This window comes from Drosophila hydei, unplaced genomic scaffold, assembly GCF_003285905.1.
Source record: "Drosophila hydei strain 15085-1641.00,03,60 unplaced genomic scaffold, DhydRS2 tig00008122-arrow-pilon, whole genome shotgun sequence".
NCBI classification, from domain to species: Eukaryota; Metazoa; Arthropoda; class Insecta; order Diptera; family Drosophilidae; genus Drosophila; species Drosophila hydei.
This window is the reverse complement of record NW_022045833.1, coordinates 5,393,155-5,413,010: the sequence shown is the minus strand read 5'-3', so window position 1 is coordinate 5,413,010 and position 19,856 is coordinate 5,393,155. Positions and strand designations below refer to the sequence as shown.

Genomic DNA, 19,856 nt, shown 5'->3' with positions numbered 1-19,856 from the left:
TAAATGCATTTTTTTATATCTTCGCAAGGCGGCTTAAATGTCTCTCAATTATTATATATTAAATTAAATGTTTCTCAATTATTCTATATAAAATTAATATTTTCTGGTTAGAATATAATGTACCCTCTATATAATTTCACGAATAGCCAAAAGTAAAAACTCTTTAAATTGTCTCACTAGAAGTTTAAATTGATTCTTTCGCACTCGCTTCGCCCAAGCTGCTTACCAAAATGTTTTATCTCCTTTGTACTGCGCTTTAAGCTGCTCACAAACTTTAAAGCTGCATTTTTCAGCTTTTAAAATTCATATGCTAAATATTTGAAAATATTGTAGCCTACTTTTTGGGGCGCAGCCGCCGCAAACTGAGAAATCATTTAATATGCGAGCAAATAATAAAAGTATGCAAATTTCTGTTAGCCACAGAAATCAAAAAAATTGTTTCTGATGCCGAATATCAACGCCTGCTGTTATCATAAGAAGAACAAAAAAAGAACAGAAGAAAATGTAAATGAAAATTGAAAACGAAAGTGAAAATAAAAGAAAATTAATTTGGATTTTGATTGATGGCAAGGCGTGAAGGCACTGCTACAGCTGTGATTTCTTATTATTATTGTTGCTGTTGTTGTTGTGGTTGTTATTATTTTGCATTACCCGCTGAACTTTCAATAAATCTCGTCTCGTTGATATTTGAGGATATTCCTAAAAATTTCCACTGCTCCCGCTGGCTTTTGTGCCGGTTTTTCAGCTGCTTTTGCTGTTGTACGAAAAGTGTTGATTGCTCTTGTTGCTGTTGTTGTTGTTGTTGTTGCTGGTAATGTCCGGATGGCAGCTCGTGTTGCTGGTAATCAAAGCTGCAATTACCGCCGTACACGTCCAATTGAAGCGGAAATTTATGCGGCTGCTGTAGCGTGTAAACGCCAGCATCGACGTTGTCGAAGCCGTCTCGTCGCTGTTGTTGCTGTTGCGTCTTTTTCTTGTTGCTCCTATTGCTACTGCTGTTGTTGTTGTTGGAGGAGCCAAACCAGCTCGTTAGCCACAAGGATTGTAAGTCTAAAGGATGAAATGGAAAGAGAAAGAGAGTGAGTGTGAGTGTGAGTGAATGAGGTGGGTTAGAGCGCCTTAGCATATTGAGCCAAAATAAACAAGTTTCATGAATGCCCCATGAAATGTTGTCTTAGATTTGTTTAATGCACATGCTGAGCATTTTCTGCTTCTTCTTCTGCTTGTATTTGTTGCTGTTGCTGTTGTTGCTATTGTTATTTCTTACCGCCTGAGTCGACACGCATAAGGACTTTTTGTTATTCATATTACTTGGCTGGCTTTCAGCTCTTCTGTAGCTGAAGTGAAACAAGATTAAGACAACTGAGAGATACCCTGTACGGGGGCTTTTTTCTATTATGTGTGGATCAAAACCTTTGATTTATATTAGAAGAAATCTAATTTCTGTATAACTATATACATTGTGTCAGTAAAGTGTAGGAAGACTTCAAATATGTACGCTTAAGCTCAACCTTAAAGTTTAGAAAGAGCTCAAAGTGCTTAGCATAATTTATTCCTTATTATATACATGACTATAGCTTTAATGAGCTTTGAAAGCTTGTCAATTTATTACTGTGGACAAGAAATTTCGATGGCGATAAGTTTTTATTATAGAAGCTGATAAGCTGCTTATATATATATATATATATATATATATATATATATATATATATATATATATATATATTTATATTTAACGTATTTATATATATATAAATAAAAACGTTAAATTTGTTTCTTCAATTCAAGCTCTAATTTTTGTATATTTCAAGCTTATAAATATATTATATAATAAATATATTATATACCATTTTAGTTCATGTCTTGTGTATACAATTACTCAGCTCAGTCTGTCCAACATCCAACTGTTTTAGTGCAGTAGTCAACATTTGATTCGTTTTTTCCAAGTACAATTAATTAAGTTGATGGCATCACTTTGCGTAACCTTCAAAAAAATGATGAACAACACTTAAGATAGCAACGACCCTTTGATAAGAACATTATTTAGAGGGCATCAAAGGCAGACGCAGATAATGCGTGGGTCTGGAATGAAATTACGTTTGAAAGGCGGTTCATTGAAATGAAGAGCAGTCCGATTGCGGCTCATTCATTTCGCTTGTTACCAGCTCCATTAAAAAGCGCTATACATCGTTATTTCCTTTTTTATATTTAGCCAGAAAGTCGGTTTAAATGTTATCTGGCTTTGCTCTCCATGGCCAGGCCGAGCACTAACAATAGCCAAAAAAAGAAGAGAAGACAACAACAACAGTAAAAAAAGCTACAAATTTGTTTTTGTGGCACGCAAAATCATCAAAAATAATCCTTTTGCCCCCCTTTTTCAATACTCGCTCAGTATAAGTGAGCAAAGGAAGTATATTGGCTTTTGTGTACAGTTGGAAGCTAGACAGCTGAAATTTGGAATATTTATTCTTTGGCCACATTGGAAGTTAATCTCTAATATAATTAAGCTGCAGAATTACAATTTTATATAGACTCATTAGAAAACTATACGCACAATTTAAGAGAGCTTAGAGCTTGAATCACTGTTAAGGCTCTCTACAAATAGATCTAAAATTATGTAACCATGCCTACATTAGTTGTCAGGAATGGGGAAGTACGGAAACGTTTTCAACTCTTCAGCAAATAAATCTGCAAATATCATATAAATTTGATGTAGAAAAACAGAATTCATTCAGTGAACGAGTATTATGCAGTCGTTGATGCTCAACAGCAGGCGTGTTTCGCACTGTTTGTTTGTTTGTTCTGTTTGCTTCGTTTGTTCTGCTTGCTTTTGTTGGGTTTTTAGAGCCGAGCTTAGTTATGGATGCCATTGTTGCTGGCAACCATGGGCTGTTTGTTATATTTTTTGGTTTTCATCATTCGGCTAAGCTCGCTGATTGGTTTCATGGCCAGCAAATGCGTCTACGTTATATTTGGGCCCACTCCACAAGAGCCACACGACAAGAGTCAACAAATTACTGAAATATCGCAACAATTGTCCAGCCAAAACAATTTGTAAGCAAAATCATGTGTCCAAATTGCTATTTGGTTATTCTTTCCGGCACAGCACACACACAACCTACACACAACACATCTGAATTCTGTTTCCATTCATCAAAATGTCACAGCTAGTTGACTCCGTCCATTTTATACCGTGTTATGCTCGCATTCAGACAAAATCATTGTGATGCGCTGTCATTAATCGCAGCTAAAACCTCTATGAGACAGAGAGGCAGACAGTGGAGCAAGCGAATTTGTATTTAAGCCAAAAATTTGTTAAGCTAAAAGACTTCTTCTTGCTGTCCAGAAATGCACTGGAATTGCTAGAGAAGTCGCTCGAATAATGTTAAGGAAAATCTGCTTAATGTGTTCGGTTTATAAACACTTATAGAAGCTGAAGCCTTAGTCTGCTTATTATACTTGTTTTATATTGCTAATTATAATATTAAAATCACTTTTTATTTATGCAAATTTTGCATTATTATTATATTATTTTGTTTTATTATTTTATTATTATATTATATTATTTTTATCGCCTTTCTAGAGCAGGGTTACATATTGAGACTTCCCAGACTTTAAATTAATTGAATTAACTATATGAATCAAATTAAAAAATATGAACTTGAAATTATTTTATTTCAATAAAATACTTTTTATTTAGTTTATTTCTTTTTTAGTATTGTTTAATTTTTTATTTATTTATATTTTTTCAAATCATATATTTTGCGCTCAGTATATAAGCCAATTGAGAGTTTATATGATTTTAGTATAAGAAACTTGTACTATATTCATATATTTTTATTGTTAATGAGTTTCAATCAGACTGAATAACAATAATAATAATTCAATATGCAAATAAAAAAAATATCAATTGATTTGTTGTTTACTTTTGTATTTTTTGTTATAATCATTTTAAAAAATTCAACTTTATTCCAAGAAAAAAATAAATTTTGTTTTAAGATCATTTAATTTTTAATTAGTTATCAATTGTAATTTGTAATCTGAGATTTCAAGTATTTAAATATGCCAAAGACTAGTGATAATAACAAAATTTATAGCCTACTTTTAAGAGTGTTTCTTAAAAATGTTTAACATTTTATATTTGTTTCATATATACACCATTAACATATTTGACTTAATTGCTTATTTATTTAAATATTTTCCATAATTTTGTTAACTCCTCTTTTCTCACAGTGTATGTCAGTATTACACACATCAACGGAACAGCTATTAATGGAAGGTGTCATTGTTGTCAGTCGTTGTTGATACGTCTGTGGGTGTGGCTGGGTGTGTGAGTGTGTGTGTGTTTGGGTTCGTATTTTGTATTTTTATTTGTATTTGTATTTATTTTTTTTCTTCTCTCTATTTGTCTGCCTTGGCAAAGCTGATGGCTGAGCATTTCTAATGAGCGGCAATAAAGCAAATGTGGCAGGTGACATACATCAAACAATTTGCACATTATAATTGTTGACACGCATCGCCTCGCATGTTGAGGGATGCCCAGAGAACGAGAAGAAGAAGAAGTAGCGGCTCACTCCAGCTGATGTGTCATTACTGGGAAAGCATGGGAGACCTGCTGCCTTTTGGTTTATTTTATTTATTTGGGGCTCGGCTGCGTTGGCGTGTGTGAGTACGTGTGTGTGTGCGTATACTGATGCTAATAATAAGGACTTGTATTTATTTTGGGATTTGCGTAAAATGACCGAGCAGAAGGCAAAAAACAGGCCAAGCGAAACACAATAAGCGCTTTAAGGGGTCGACTTTTTGGGTCGTAGGCCCCCACCAAAACCTGACAGCGAGTCGCAGCCAGTGAAGCGTGGCATATTTGTCATAATCAGCGCTTAGGCATAAATTTGAATGAGTGTGCACACACAGAGAGAGAGACGGACGCATATGTGGTGTGTGACTGGCAGATGTATGATAAAGCTGTGATGTGCGTGAGTGTGTGGGTGCGTATGTGTGTGTTGGGCAGTTAAGCCAGCTATGTGACTGTGATTTGTGACTCGAACTAACGCAGCCAGGCCACAACTAGTCAACTGGGCCATACCAAATGTCAATTTGAAGCAAACTAGTTTAGCGTGACCAAAAACCAATTGAGAATTGTAAGCGAAAATTTAGCTTCTGCTTCGGCAAACTTGCCATAATTTCAGCTATATCAAGCTGTTCACTCTAACGGCGCTTTTCAACTCGCTGACCATGACAGCATTTCTATTTTTATTTTTCCGTTTTGAAAAACGCTTTATGGCCAGCGCTTGCCCTGGCAGGCAAATATTTGTCAGACAAATTTTTGAAAATGCTGCAGGCAAACCGGGAAAATCGAATCTGGCATGAATGAGGGCTGGTGGCGGCCAGGAGGCGCACATGTGTGCAGCTGTGTAGGCTCAGCAAGTGGTCATAAATTTGATGGGAGGAACATAAAAAATGTTTTCGATTTGGTTCGCTGCCCGCATAAATTGAAAGGTCACGTATTCACAGGTGTGTTTTCCAGTCGAGAAGTGAGCTCTGCTCCTCCCGCTTCCACACAAATCAATAAGAAGCTCCCAAAACATATAGCGTACACTATAAATTGCGTTTTTAATATTTTAATGCAGATGTTTTTGGCAATGTTGCATTCAATTTATTGCCAAAGCAGGATTTACTGCGCAACCAGAAAAGCTTAAAAATGAAATTTGGCTTTTTTGAGTGCTGGAAAATATCCTAGAATATTAGAAAATTTGTCAGAGCAACTGCATGCAATAGCTGAATATGGATGAAATTGTCATTGTTTAGTGTTGGAAAACGTCGTTGGAGAAGTTTTTGGATTTGTTGCGCGATTGTTTAAGAAGTTGTAGAACTTTGGAGCTCGCAAAGAATTTGTTTACATCAGATATTAGTGAGTAATCCTTGGGAATATATATATACCTATATATACTTTATATATTTCTTAATTCTTATTATAAATAATTCATTCAACTGAATGTTTTCTTGCTAATTTTGAATGGCAATGTGAACAATGGGTCTTAAATAGTCTCCAAACTTGTGGAGTACTGACAAAAAGGCAACGACAAGCTTAGCTTTAGGTAGCTCAGCATAGTCAGAGCTTTTATTCGTTCATTGTTAGTTCTGCTAGTCTTTTATGTATAGCAAAGTTATGCCCACTTCTGGCATTTCTAGAGTATTATATGAAAACAATATGTGGTCAATCATTTAAGTCGGTCTGTGCGTTCGGCTTTTGTTTTGCATCATAAATTTGAAATTCAAAACCCCAAATAAACATTTAAATGCAGCAATTTTGGCATTTTGCGCTGTTCTTTTGTTTGTCGGCGATTTATATATATCTATATGTGTGTATATATCGACAAAATTGCCACAACGAGCCATAAATTATTTTTCTATACAAACAACACTAGTTCCTATCTCTCTTCCTCTCTATATATATCTCTCTCTCTCTAGTGCAAAGGGTTTATTTTTTTAGTCTGCAGTTTGCAAGGTTTTTATGGTGCGATTATCATTGAAACATCTATCTAACCAGATAAATTTATATATATATATGTATGTGTGTATATATAATACATTTATATCCTTTTTGGCATTCCAATAAGCAGTTATTCAAAGTAGATTTGGAGCATGGCTCGTCGTTTTGCTGTTATTTTATATCTCAGCGCAACACTTGGCGTATACGTAATGTGCTTATAAAAAGGGCATAAGAACTGCGCTCGATTCACTGCTTTTTGCAGCTGCATAAGAAAGTGGTGAAAAATTGATAGAGGAAAAATAGAGAAAATTGCAATCAAATAACTTTCGCTTTGATAAGTTGCAATTGTAGATGATTTTATAAGTAACTCTTGTGACTTTGACTAATCAGAAATTGAAGTAAACTGGAAGTGGTTTAGGCTATTGACTATTTGTATTTAGAGAATTGGGTGTAGTGTAACGGGAAGCAAATTTGTTGAGAAACTTTGTTATAGAAAGGAAATGAATGAAGGAACAAAAGAATAAGCAATATATTTCAATATTAACTCTGAATGACTCGCACTTATTTGAAATAAGTTAAGGTGCAGAAGGTAGAAGGCTAAATTAAAATCCGTTAGTTGTTGTATAACCAAATAGCAGAAGTATTATATCTACTTCAAATAAAGCGCTAAAGTTAGAATTTTGTTTAAATTGTGAGAAGCATAATTTTAGATAATATATATATATATAATATAATATAACTAAAATTTTAATTTTATCTCAAATACTTAAAAATTAATTACCAACATCAAAACTTAAGCTCTGATTTACCTATCAATTTAAATAAAAGTTAGCTTAGGTATTATCGTCAAAACCAGTGAAAAAATTTATTATTTAAATATTTAATAATAGAAGAACTTTATCAAAAAATGCCTTCTAAATGGCGGCTTCGTACCAACTGAGTAAAAAGTTAGGTTAGGTAAGATAAACAATAATTTACTTAAGTTCAAGTTGGCTTACGAAAAATACTAAATAATTGAAACATGAAATATAAATAAATAAACAAATGATATAGCCTTAAGCAGCACACAAACGTCCAAGCATGCACAATAAACAAAAAGTTAGGTTAGGTTAGTAATAAATTAGTGACGTTTAGAAAATGCATTAAATAAGCAAGGTAATTGTGTCAAACGCTAGCAAGACTCAAATATTTACAGCCTAAACAGTAAAAGTCTAAAATTCTTTCGCAGCTGTAGCCCTCACAGCAAGGAAAACTGCTGTGCCATAAGTGAGGTTAAACACGAATTTTTCGTTCGAAAATCAAGCAAAAGTTATTAAATTCTTTGACCAAGCGCAGATTTCGGCGCACACTTTTTAATGAAAATCTAACAAATAAATTATACAGGAGGCTGTGTTTAAATGCAGAAGTTGGCTGGGAGGCGGGGGTGAGGCGAGTAGCCGGTGGCACGGGCGGAACTGTGAGGCATAAATGTTTAAGGCCAGCTGGCACTCGAAAGCAGATAAGCATTATTTAAGAAATATGCCAAGTGCGTGTTTATACATAAAGACATACACACGCACACTCAGGCACACACACACACGCACACATACACACACAGGCACAGTCACTTAGCCTGAGGGTAAAATTTACATGAAGCTAAGCAAATGTTTGCGCTGTCGCATGTTTTGTTGTTGAATTTGTTGTTATGTTGTGGCTTGTTGTTGTTGTTGCTGTTGCTGTTGTTTACTCGTATTGAAGAGCAGTTATTAGTCGTAATTAATTAAAGCAAAACATTTGGACTAATTGGTATAAATACCACAGAGCAAATGCCTTGCTTTGCTCTGCTTTGATGCGATGCGATGCGATGCGATGCGATGTTTGATTTGGCTAAAAACCAAGCAGAAAGCAAATGTGTGGTAGCAGCTGATAAAAGCGCATATTACAGATATAGAGAGCATGAGAGATAGCCAGAATGGGATAGAGGTGGCCGCACTTAACGAGCAGCCTTGAGGGCCAGTTCACTTTCAAGTCTTGCGGCACTTGAATTCTAATGGAAATGGCACATAAAACAGCAAGAAAAAGAAAACAAGTAAGACTGTTTTAGTGCCTGACTGGCAGTTAACATGTCTGACTTGCAGATACCCATTAGTTTCTGTCTTTGGATGTAAGAAAGTGAAGAAATTAAAATGCGCATGTTTTAGGAAGTTCAACTCAAGTTTTTAGCTTTTCTGGTATTTGAGATCAACGAGAGCTTTTTGACGGGTTGACAGATAAACGAATGGACGCAAGAAGAAGTCTAAGTCCATATGGCCTAGTTCTCTAGCTCTTATAGACTCCGAGTTGCGTGAGTTCTTAGACACGCAGACACGCAGATGGAAGAACTGATAAATAGGCAGACGGGCGGAAGGACAGACAAATGGATAGACAGGCGAACGGACAAGCCTTCATCCACTTAGCTACTAATCTAGCGCTCTAGCTCTTTTAGATTCCAGGTTGCATACGAATAGATGGCTTGAGGTATAGCCAGACAGATAGACAAACCATAGCTGAAGCAAATGGGAAGTCGTTGCTTCTCAGGAATCTAAACTTTACACAGGTAGACCACGCCTACTACTCCCAGTTATCAACTTACAAAAAGCAATATGCCCGATTTACTCACTTCTAGCGGGTTCAGGGTATACAAGAAAAAAAGACAGCAAAACTAAGGGAAAACCAAAAAAACAAGAACCGGAGCCAATTCGCATTGGTCTGGCCCCGAGGACAACGTGCGACAGCCGGCAGGACATGGATATGGACAGACGGCACAAACGGGACATGGCGATGAAATGTACAGCAACAACAACAAGAGCAGCATTGGCATAAAAAAAAAACGGAAGAATACTTGAAGTACACGATGAAATTTTCTTGTCTTATTTTTTTGCTTTGTTTTTTTTTTATTTTTTTTTTTTTAGCAAGTTTTCGTGCTCTTTGTTGGTTTGCTGGCAATGTAAACACATTAGATATATCTCTATCCCTGTCGCTATCTGTGTCGGCATCTCTTTCATGACGAGCGAGCTGGCTCTATTTGTAGCTAAAGTTTTATTTCACAGAAATATATATTTGCCTAACAATAAAGGCAGCTGGCAACTGGATGCGTTCGGCACACAATAGACAATCACTTATTGCCGGTGTGCTGAACGCACTTACTTTGCATTTTTACGCATTTCTTTTTCACTGGATTGTTGAGTTGAGATTGAGCCAAGCACGCGCCAAGGCAGGAGCGAGCCAGCAATCAAATGCAAGAGCGAGAGGGAGAGACAAATCAAATGACATTTGCATTTCTGTAGATTTGCCTTTGGATTGCGCTCGTTTCTTGCCCATCATGGCAATAGATTCTCATTTTCTACCGCTTGGCGCGTGTCCAATTGCCACACACATACAGGCGAGCGCTTCCATTAACCTCCCTACACATACACACACTCTCTCTCTCTCATTCACTCACACTCATTCCCATGCACACACTAAATATTCACTAAATGCAACCAAATTTTGTCATTTGTTTCAGACGTGATTTGATTACATAAAAAAGCGAAGATTTTTCGAGTTTGCTTGCCAAAAAGTTCTTAAAGCTGACCGAATTGCTACTGCGACTGGAATTAGTGCTGTGTGGCTGCCACAAAGGCCAACTGCTTAAAGTAGTTATCAATATATACGAGGGTAAGTCGAAGCAGTTATATAACAAGATAAATTTTGTCATGAAGTGCACTGAAATATGAATTTTATTTTATAGCAGTTAAATAAGCAGCAAATTTATGGCACAATTGTTTAGTTATAGCTAAGATATATTGTCCTCAAACGTCTAATGGTTGTGACATCCTGAAGAATTGTGTTTGCAATATATGTCTATGAAAAGTTTAAAGTTTCATTTACATATTTATTTAATGGTATAATGGTTTACAATTGACAGTATGCGTATAACAGTTTGACTTTTTATGGTAGAACTATATATAAAAACTCTTAAAAGTGCCTAAAGTTTGTAGCTAGGGAAAAATTTAATCATCGTATAGAACGTTACGTTTTAGTCAATTCAATTTTTATGCAAAAAATTTACTTTGGTAATTTATAGAGCTCTGTAAAATTTAATTTATTATATCATATTTATAAATTGTATAACAGTTTTTTTAATATGAGTTTTTTTTATTTGCAATGGCAACTGTTATACAAATATATAGAATTTTTCAAAAATTTTTATATTTTGTCATTAGATGGCAACTCTGGAAACTCAAATATAATAATATAATATATTATCTCTTTTACAACTCTTATAGTCTTTCTCTTTAGAATTATTTTTACAACACAAAAAAAAATGTAGTTAGTTGGCAACTCTGAAACTCGAATTGTCAAGTATAACAGTTTGCTTTGTTGATAAACTTTTGTTGCAGCCCACTCATTTTCAGGTATTGGATCAGTGTCAAAGCTTTGCTCGAACTTTTATTTCATTTGAGCACAGGTCGTCGTCGCTTAGGTAACGGATTTGGATTCGGTTTTGGATTTGGGCACGTACCCACAAGATGGTGGTGCATCTGCTGTCAACAGCTTGAACCACATGGGTGTAAGTGTGTGTCTGTGAGTTTGTTGTATTTTGTTTTCTTTGTTTGACAAAGTCCTTTATAATAAATAGTTGAGTCACTTAGGGGGATTAATGTTGAAATTAGTTGATGCTGCTTGCTGACAGTTTCTGATGACAAATCAGTTGGGACTCCTCAACGAGTGACAGCAGCAGCATCAGCATCAGCCACACATGCTGAATATTAGATTTACCACAGAATAACAGATTAATTTGTATTGCTTTCGAAATGAAGTCTGTCAACTGCAGAAGATTTTCATAATTTGCGGTAATTTTCCTTTGACATAAACTGCAAAATGGATTTATATAGAAAGCTTTCAGCTTTGCAAATGACATTTTAAATTCAAAACACATTTCTAATGAAATGCTTTGAAATTAAGTTATATTTAAGCCATAAGTGAATTAGAGAGTGGTTTAAAATTTTTGATTTGGCGTGCAGAGTCGCAATGAGACAAATACTGCGTTAAGTATTTTATATAATTATGATAAATGAAAGAGGAACAATACTTAGCCTGATTATCTTTGATTAAGCCTAATATAAGTTGGTCAAGTTTAAAATGCAAGACAATAATGACTTAATTAATTTTTGAATAAGGTTTTCAATTTCTTAATATTTATTTTTCTATAATTGTCAATTGTCAAAAAGAAAAAAAATTGTCCATAAAAATTAAAGAGAAATCCCAACCAAGTATATAAGAATTTCCTTAAGAGAACACAAGCTTGCATTACTTCTTATACAATTGCGTGTGTGTGTGTCAAACATTTATATGTAATGCACAATGTGCAGTCTCTTTTACACTCATATCATGCGTCATAACATTGTGTGCTTCGCGCTGTTCAGCGCCTGACTCCCACCTCAAATGTCCCACTCTCACCACAAACGTAGATTGTTTAAAGAGAATTTAAGAGAGTCGACTGCATTTGATCACACGAAATGTTACAAGAATATGAATATTAAATATTTTAAATATACATAAATATCAATCTATCTCTCTATCTATCTTTGCCTTATTGATTATCAATCAAAATCTTTATATAATTAGTTGTCTAAATAAGTTATTGTTTGTTATATATGCGCTAGCCATAGTGAACACACCAAAGTTTTGTTATTTGCTGCTAATTTTCTGAGTTACTTTGCCCTTGTATGACTCGCACTCTCTTTCAGTTTCTCACTCATCACGTGCTTGTGCTTAACGTTCGTTGAGTGTTCGCATTACTGCGCTCTTTCTTTTTTTTTTGTGTTGTTCAGTTCTTCAACTGCTCGTGCTGCTATGCTCTTTGACTCACGCTCGCACTGCTACTCTCTTTGACAAACGCTCCAGCTGTTATGCTCTTAACGTTCGTTTCGTTTAGTGCTTCGCTCTCACCCACATAAGCACAGAGTTTGCCGGTTTGAGCGCACGTCTCAGTAGCTGTTATGGTTAGTGGCGTTTCAGCGGGCGGCTGAGTAAGACGCAAAGAAAAGTGTTTGGGTAATTGAGTTCTGCGCACTTCGACTTCACATCCTCTGCTTGCTTCATCCCTCCTCTAATGGCGCTCGTAGAGCTATTTTTTGTGCTGACGTTTCTTGGCGCGCTGTTCTACAAATGGTCCGTATCCAGTTTTGCATACTTCAAGCGACGGGGCGTGGCCCATGAGCGGCCACTGCCATTCTTCGGCAATTTGCCGTTAAGTGTTATGCTTGGAAACGATTCGTATGTGAGGCACAGCATTCAGCTGCATCAGCGGCTGAAGCAGCACAAGGTCTACGGAGTATACAACCTACGAGAGCCGCTCTACTATCTATCGGATAGCGATTTGATAGGCCAGGTGTTCATCAAGCATTTCGATACGTTTACCAATCATCGCCCGGGCATTGGCAACGAGCACGACACAGGCGATATTTCTGTTATGTCCAAATCGCTGTTATCTCTGCGCGATCGACGCTGGAAACAGATGCGCAAAACCTTGACGCCTGCCTTCACAGGTGTTAAAATTCGTCTAATGTTCGAACTGATTAACAGCTGCAATGTGGAAGCTGTGCAGTATGTGGAACGCAAGCTACGGACGAGCGAAGGCGAGGGCATTGAGCTGGAGCTCAAGGAATTCTTTACACGCTATACGAACGATGTGATTGCTTCGACGGCCTTCGGCGTGCAGGTGAACAGCTACGTGGATGAACAGAATGAATTCTTCACATTTGGCCAGCGGGTACTCCAATTCAGCTTCTGGGGCGGCATCAAGGTCTTTCTCTACATCGTAATGCCCAAGATAATGAAGGTAAGGCCAAGACCTTTAATTGGCTTGTAACTTCTATTCACTTATTCCGCTCCTTCTCTTCAGGCTCTGCGCGTGCCTGTTATCGACTTGAATAATGTGGCCTACTTCAAACGCCTGGTCTTTGGCGCCATGGAGCAGCGCAGGGAGCAAAACATTGTGCGCCCTGACATGATTCAGCTGCTGATGGAGGCGCAGCAAGCAGAACAGCAGCAACAGCAGCTGAAGGAGGAGCAGGGTCAGCAGCTGAGTCAGGATGCAGCTGCGTTCAGTGATGTGGATCTATTGGCACAGTGTCTGCTCTTCTTTTCCGCTGGCTTTGAGACCGTTTCCACCTGCCTGAGCTTCACCACATACGAGCTGCTCATGAATCCCGAAGTACAGCAGCAACTTTACGAGGAAATTCTGGCCGTGGAGGAGCAGCTAGCGGGCAAGCCACTGGACTACGACAGCCTCATGGGCATGAAGTATCTGGATTGCATTATCTCCGAATCCTTGCGCAAATGGCCGCCTGCTATTGTCATTGATCGCATGTGCTCGGCGGACTTTGAGCTGAAAGATGAGGCGGGAGCATTGATCGTGAAACTGAGCAAGGGGGACCTCGTCCATGTGCCCATTGTAGCGCTCCATTACGATCCGGATAATTTCGAGGAGCCGGAAAAGTTTCGACCCGAACGCTTTGACGAGGAGCACAAACATGAGATACGACCCAATACGTATGTGCCCTTTGGCGTGGGTCAACGCAGCTGCATTGGCAATCGACTGGCTTTAATGGAAGTCAAATCGCTCATCTACCAAATGGTGCTGCGCTTCCATCTGCGGCCCGCCGAGCGAACTGTTCGCGACATGATGGCCAGCATCGAGGGCTTTCGCATGGAGCCACGTGAACTCTTCTGGTGTCGCTTCGAGACCAGGAAAAAGTCAAACTGAGCAGCAGTAACAGATTGTTGAGCCCAAACTGATTAAAGCTTCGCTTGAAGCTTTAATACTCTTTGCATATCAGCTTGCTCTTAGTTTTTTAATGTAATCAATAAAAATATAAATAAAATAATTTGTTTTCATTAATTTTAATTGAAATTCCTTAAACAGTTCATTTTCAAGTCAGCTTAAAGCTTAATGTTTTCGAGTAGTTTAATCAAATTAAAGCTTTAAGTTGATTGTTCGTCGATATTTTTAAACTAAGCTTTTTAAAAAGCTGTTTTCAGACTTAAAATTTCTGCTTCGCTTTGCTTTTATGTGTCTTTCCAATTTCTTTTATAAAGCGGAAGAACTTTCAGCAAGCGATATAAGCTTAAAGCTGTGCGAAAAGCTCTTTCATATTCCATCTTTAATCAATCTACTTTTATTGCTAGCTCATAGCGACTTTATATAATTTTTTTCTTTAAATGAGAGCTGTAGGCTGCTTAATATTTGCATTTAAAATCCAAGCTTTATGACCTGATAATAAAAGCTTTAAGCTGTTCACAAAGTTCATTTCGAATCCAAGCTTTATGAGCTCGAAGCTCTTATGTCGGATTAAAGCTTTAAGCTGCTTTCACAGTTCATTTCATGCAACCTTTAATATGATATTACCTCAGCCTATTCTTTGATGTGCCTTTAAAGCCGCATGAAACACGTATTGCGGTTAAATCTCAAACCCATTAAGTGCTTTCAAGGCTAGTCATGCATAAAATTATGCAAAAATATATATTAAAAACAAATATAACCGGAAAATCGGGCAATTTATTATGTTTTTTTTTGCTCTTCTTCTACTTGCTGTTGTTCGCGATGAAAAGCTGACAAATTTGGCGTGGCAAATGTTGCACATGGCTGGTGGCAGCGGCGACAAGGCGAGTCATAACACTGTCACGACTTGACAAGAGCTATGTGTGTGTGTGTGTGTGTGAATATATGACTGGGCGACTGTGGTTACAACAGCAACAAGAATATAAAAGCCGCAACAGAAAACAAGAGACGTGTAAAACGAAATCACACGCGGGCCAACAAACCAGCGCAAAATAATGTATGGAGGTGGCAAAGAAGATGGAGAAGAAGAAGAGCAAGAGCTGAAGTTTGAGGTATGGGTCACACACACACGCACACCTACGACCACCCACACACAGTCATGTTGTTCGCGCAGGACATGGGACACAAAGGCACATTAAGGATTATTTATTGGACGTTATTTTTCAGGCGGCATTAAAATTTTTTGGCTTTTTTTCGTTACAATATGAATTATATTTCACTTGTGTCATAAACCGCGTAAAAAATGCGCTTGCAACAGCATGGAAGCAGCAGCAGCAGCAGCAGCAACAGAAATGCGCACGCTGGAAACTTAAAAACATAAACTGATTCGCGTCTATAAAATATTTAATATGTTGACGTGAACTTTGGCGCTTGAAACGCGGCACTGACAGATATATTACGCTGACTTTAGCGCCTATCGTTTGTGGCTGTTATCGATAAATTTACATAAATGCTGCTCTACGCTTGTTGCTAATATGTAAAGACTTTTCGAATTGAAAGGCAAATTGAATATGTGAAGTAGTTTTATTAAATTTCAACATTTCATTGATTTGATGTTATCGATATACTTTAGACTTTGTGAATTTGCTGGGCATTGGACAGATTTGTTTTGTCGTTAAGTGTTTTATTTTATGCTATTCAAGATTTATTTGTTTTCATTTGCTTTTTTGTGTAACAATATACATTCATCGTTTTGCAGCTATTATCGATAAATTTGTTTAATAATTGGCTTTTACTAAATGCTGAATTTGCCCCTCTGGTATTAGCTGGTTCATTATTAAAGTCAAAAGAGTTGTTTTTATTGATGATGCGCATATTAATTGTCTACAATAATCCATTGATGTTGTTATCGATAAGTTGTCTTGTGCTTATATATATATATAAATTATTTCAGGGTGCCTTCTTTTAGAGAATTTGAATTAGATCAAAGCTGAAGCGTGCTTCTGATTCGTTACTGCTTTTCCAATATACAAATATAAATATCGATTAATATTGTGAATACACTTGACTGTGGTATCGTTCAGTTGTGTAATGACTCTTCTTTATTCTTAGCCTAAATACATTATGTATAAAAAGTTCTGCCATTGAGTGCAGCTACAAAACGGGAGGTGCATATGCAGATTAGTATTAATTCTTAATCGATATATAAAAGTTATCGATAATTGATAGTCTAATGATGTGTGAATTATACTTATGCTGCTAATTATTGATTATGAGCTCGCTCTTCTCACCAATTGATGAGGCACTGATACAGAGTATCTCTATCTATCAACTATCGATTAGTATTACTATCGATAAGCTGCTCTCAGCAAAAGTTCAAGCCTTGGCAACTAGTTTCTGTTATTTTTGAAAAGCAAAGTTATTTCTTAAGTAAATTTCTCGACTTTAGCAATTCTTTTTGTTGTGTTTCTTAAACGTTTGACATCGTCGTGAAAGTTTCTTAAGCTATCGAAGTGTGAGTAAACATTTATTTTTTTAGAGTTTTCTGCTGTTCTTATTGCAAAAGTTAAGATAATTTCACTGCTTGAAGGACTCGTTAAAATCGTAAAATTCATAAACTTCCACGGCTTGATTTATTGGACTTGCCGTCCAGTTAGCCATTTGGACGATGTATTCACTGGGGGTCAAGTGCTTTGCTTGGCGTTGGGTCATTAAAGAGTCGTATAGCGCGATAAAAAAATGCAATTAGCTTGTACACACACACCAACGCCAACACACACTCGCACACACAATGTAACACACGTAATTAGCCGCATATTTAACTTTGGTCCGCTGGTTCATAAAACTTTCAACGTGGTTCAAATTAGTGGCGCAATTTTTGTTGCTGTTGCTTCTTCTTTTTTTTTTGTTTTTTTTTTTTTATTGCCAAAGCTCTTTCAGTTGTTGTTGCCGTTTTGCTGTTTGTTGTTTTTATGACCGAAGTATGTTAATATCCTTGTCAGAGACCTGCAGCTGCTGCAAGGATAACTCAAAAGTCTGGGCTACTTTTTATGCCCCTGTGCAGCCAGTGAGTGTGCTGTCATGGGGCATATTGGCTTGCTGAGCTCGAATGTGCCTGATGTGGACATCGATTTTTGATCAGGATCAACAGCTGAGTCCCTACGCCTATCTGTTTCGTCTCTTTCTACGTCCATCTATCCAGCCGATTGTTCTTTCGCCTGTCGTTTCCTTCGTCGTTCCTGGTCGTTCTGTCTATTCAATTCGTCCATCCATATACAGATCCATCCGTTTGTCCTTCCACATGTCCGCTCCTCCGTCTGTGCCTAACCCACGATCGTTCCTCGAGCAGCTCTTTATAGACAGCTGGAAGTGCTTAACTTAACTTCTCTCTCCTATAGTCCAGCTCAAGTTTGTTTTTAACATTTCTACAAAAATCGATAAAAATCGATTTGATTTTCATTTATTTAAGTATCTGCACGTCTTTAGCTCTGAAGTCATCAAATTTAGTTAGTAAAATTAAGCCAAGACTACACAATCATCAAGTGCTTCACAGTTGGCAGACTGCTTACAAAAAATTAGAATATTTTCTATATCGGCTCGACATGGCATTAAGGGTATTTCGTTGTTGAACATGTCCGATTAGAGTACTCTGACTTCGCGCACTTGTTTAGCTTGCAGAGTCGCCGTCAACGCGTCGTATGCGTAATCTGTGCAAATCTAAGCAACAAAACTCGACACTGTTTACAAAAAGCTTATCAATCAATTCTGGTTAGCAGCAGCAGCAGCAGCAGTCGCATCAGCCTAGCGCAGCCAGCAGCTGGGGGAACGTCTTCTAGCTGACAGAGGTCATAAAAAAGAAGAAAGGCAAAAACTTTGGCGCCGCGACCGACAGACGCCAAGCATATCCTGCAACCCTTAAAGACTGAGACTGACGAGAAACGAAGCCAGTTGCTGTTGGGCGTAGCCGACTGCACAATGCGCGTTCATGGTGTGAGAAAGATAAATTCTAAAAAATTGTACAAAAATTTGTGTAGGTCAAGAGGTATTCAGGCTGCTTGGAAGAGAAGGTTAAGTCATGCTCAAGCTGGCTTAAACAATAAGCCAAGAGGTATACCGGCTGGCCTGAAGAGAAGTTGAACTCTGTGGGAGATATAGGTTTCACACGAGTTCTCTTCGATGTCTCAGTGGACCAAGCAATTTGGGTATCTATAAAAAAATGTCATAGCTTTTAGCAACAACCAATACACTCTGCTTCTGTCACGCTGTGAACGGGCATAACAAGAACTTGGACAATAAAAATTGCTAAAGTCAGCTGTGGCAGACAAAAGGGGCATGGAAGGCAGCTCAGAGAGAACGAGGGCGAGGGCGATACAATGATAATGCCAAGCATAATAACAGCCAAAACGGCGTCATCATAGCAACAACAACAATAACAATAAGAGAGAGAGCAAGAGACAGACAGCCAGAGAGTGAGAGAGAGAGAGGCGGCAGCTTCTCGCTTGGCTTCAACCATTTTTTTGGCCACAATGGGAATTGTCGCCAAAATCCTGCGAGCGTGGGCTTCAGCCCTTGCCGCGCTGTGGTTGTCCCTGTGCATGGCATTTTGCGATAAACACGATATGATAACATTTTACTATATATAAGTAAATATATATATATACATATATATATCTGTGTGTGTGTTGTTTGGGGTGTGCTGCTGCATATAGGAGCATGTGATCAATAGCTTAAATTGTGAATGGCTTCAAGACAATATATTATGGCAATATATCTGCCATAAATATATAGCATATGCATACTGAATAAGTTAGCATGTAAATAGCATATATATAGTATATTGAAACGGGATATATTATATATTGATATATTGATTATACTTAAGCTCATTAGCAGTCGTGAGTTTGGACTGTTGAAAACTGTTTAGTGAAGATAGAAATAATAAGTGTAGAAAAGTCTTGTAGATAAATTAATTAATAAATAAAAATATATATTTTATAGGTTTTGAATATGAGCTAATATTTCACATATATAGAGATTTATTTGATTTACATTAAATGTGCATAAAATATTAATTTTTAGAGCTGCGAAGCAGCCTTGCGTTATGCAAGAAAAATGAAGAAAAGCACAGGATAAAAAGGATTAAAACAGTGACAAATGGATGTGAATCATGTTTATCTGAATCATGTTCATCTCCTATATGTATACTTGAAGCTATATATAATCTATAAGTGGTACACAAAATGATCAAAATATTTGAAATATTTAAGTTAAAGTCGCAAAATGGTTTTGATATGAAAAATAAATATCGAAATTATACAGCAATACTAGAACAAGACTCTCAGATTACATGATTACTTGTGCACCCTGGTAAGTGACTAATTATAATATTCCCAAAGATGTTAAACTGCCCCTTGTTAAAGAAGAAATACAACTATATGCAAACAGATACATGAATAAACTACATAAGCACGACAATGCTCTAGGCGACTCAAAAGATTTCATGTCCTACCCCACAGAAATAGATAAATATGTAAAGTAGGTAAATATATGGATTGATCTCATTGGAGCCCAAGCCCT

The 19,856-nt window shown here is 37.1% G+C and overlaps 2 protein-coding genes across 2 annotated transcripts in view; one reads left to right on the top strand and one right to left on the bottom strand.

Moving 5' to 3' along the window:
* LOC111593883 (AF4/FMR2 family member 4) overlaps positions 1 to 19,856 on the bottom strand; it is a gene marked incomplete at its 5' end in the record, with an annotated part of 41,380 nt that overhangs the window by 17,393 nt on the left and 4,131 nt on the right. Inside the window, one exon of the mRNA XM_023306949.2 lies at positions 652 to 1,050. Coding sequence (XP_023162717.2) covers positions 652 to 1,050 — 399 coding nt within the window. The remainder of the gene's footprint in view (positions 1 to 651; positions 1,051 to 19,856) is intronic.
* On the top strand, positions 12,490 to 14,311 carry LOC111593852 (cytochrome P450 9c1). The gene is made up of 2 exons (XM_023306898.2): positions 12,490 to 13,337; positions 13,401 to 14,311. The coding sequence occupies exons 1-2, from the start codon at positions 12,609 to 12,611 to the stop codon at positions 14,262 to 14,264; spliced, it is 1,593 nt and encodes a 530-aa protein (XP_023162666.2). The 5' UTR covers positions 12,490 to 12,608; the 3' UTR covers positions 14,265 to 14,311.

Bases quoted from the DNA above. Each gene is read 5' to 3' on its own strand.
- LOC111593852 (XM_023306898.2), top strand. From the start codon at position 12,609: ATGGCGCTCGTAGAGCTATTTTTTGTGCTGACGTTTCTTGGCGCGCTG. The intron at 13,338-13,400 runs GTAAGGCCAAGA...CCTTCTCTTCAG, and splicing joins TAATGCCCAAGATAATGAAG to GCTCTGCGCGTGCCTGTTAT.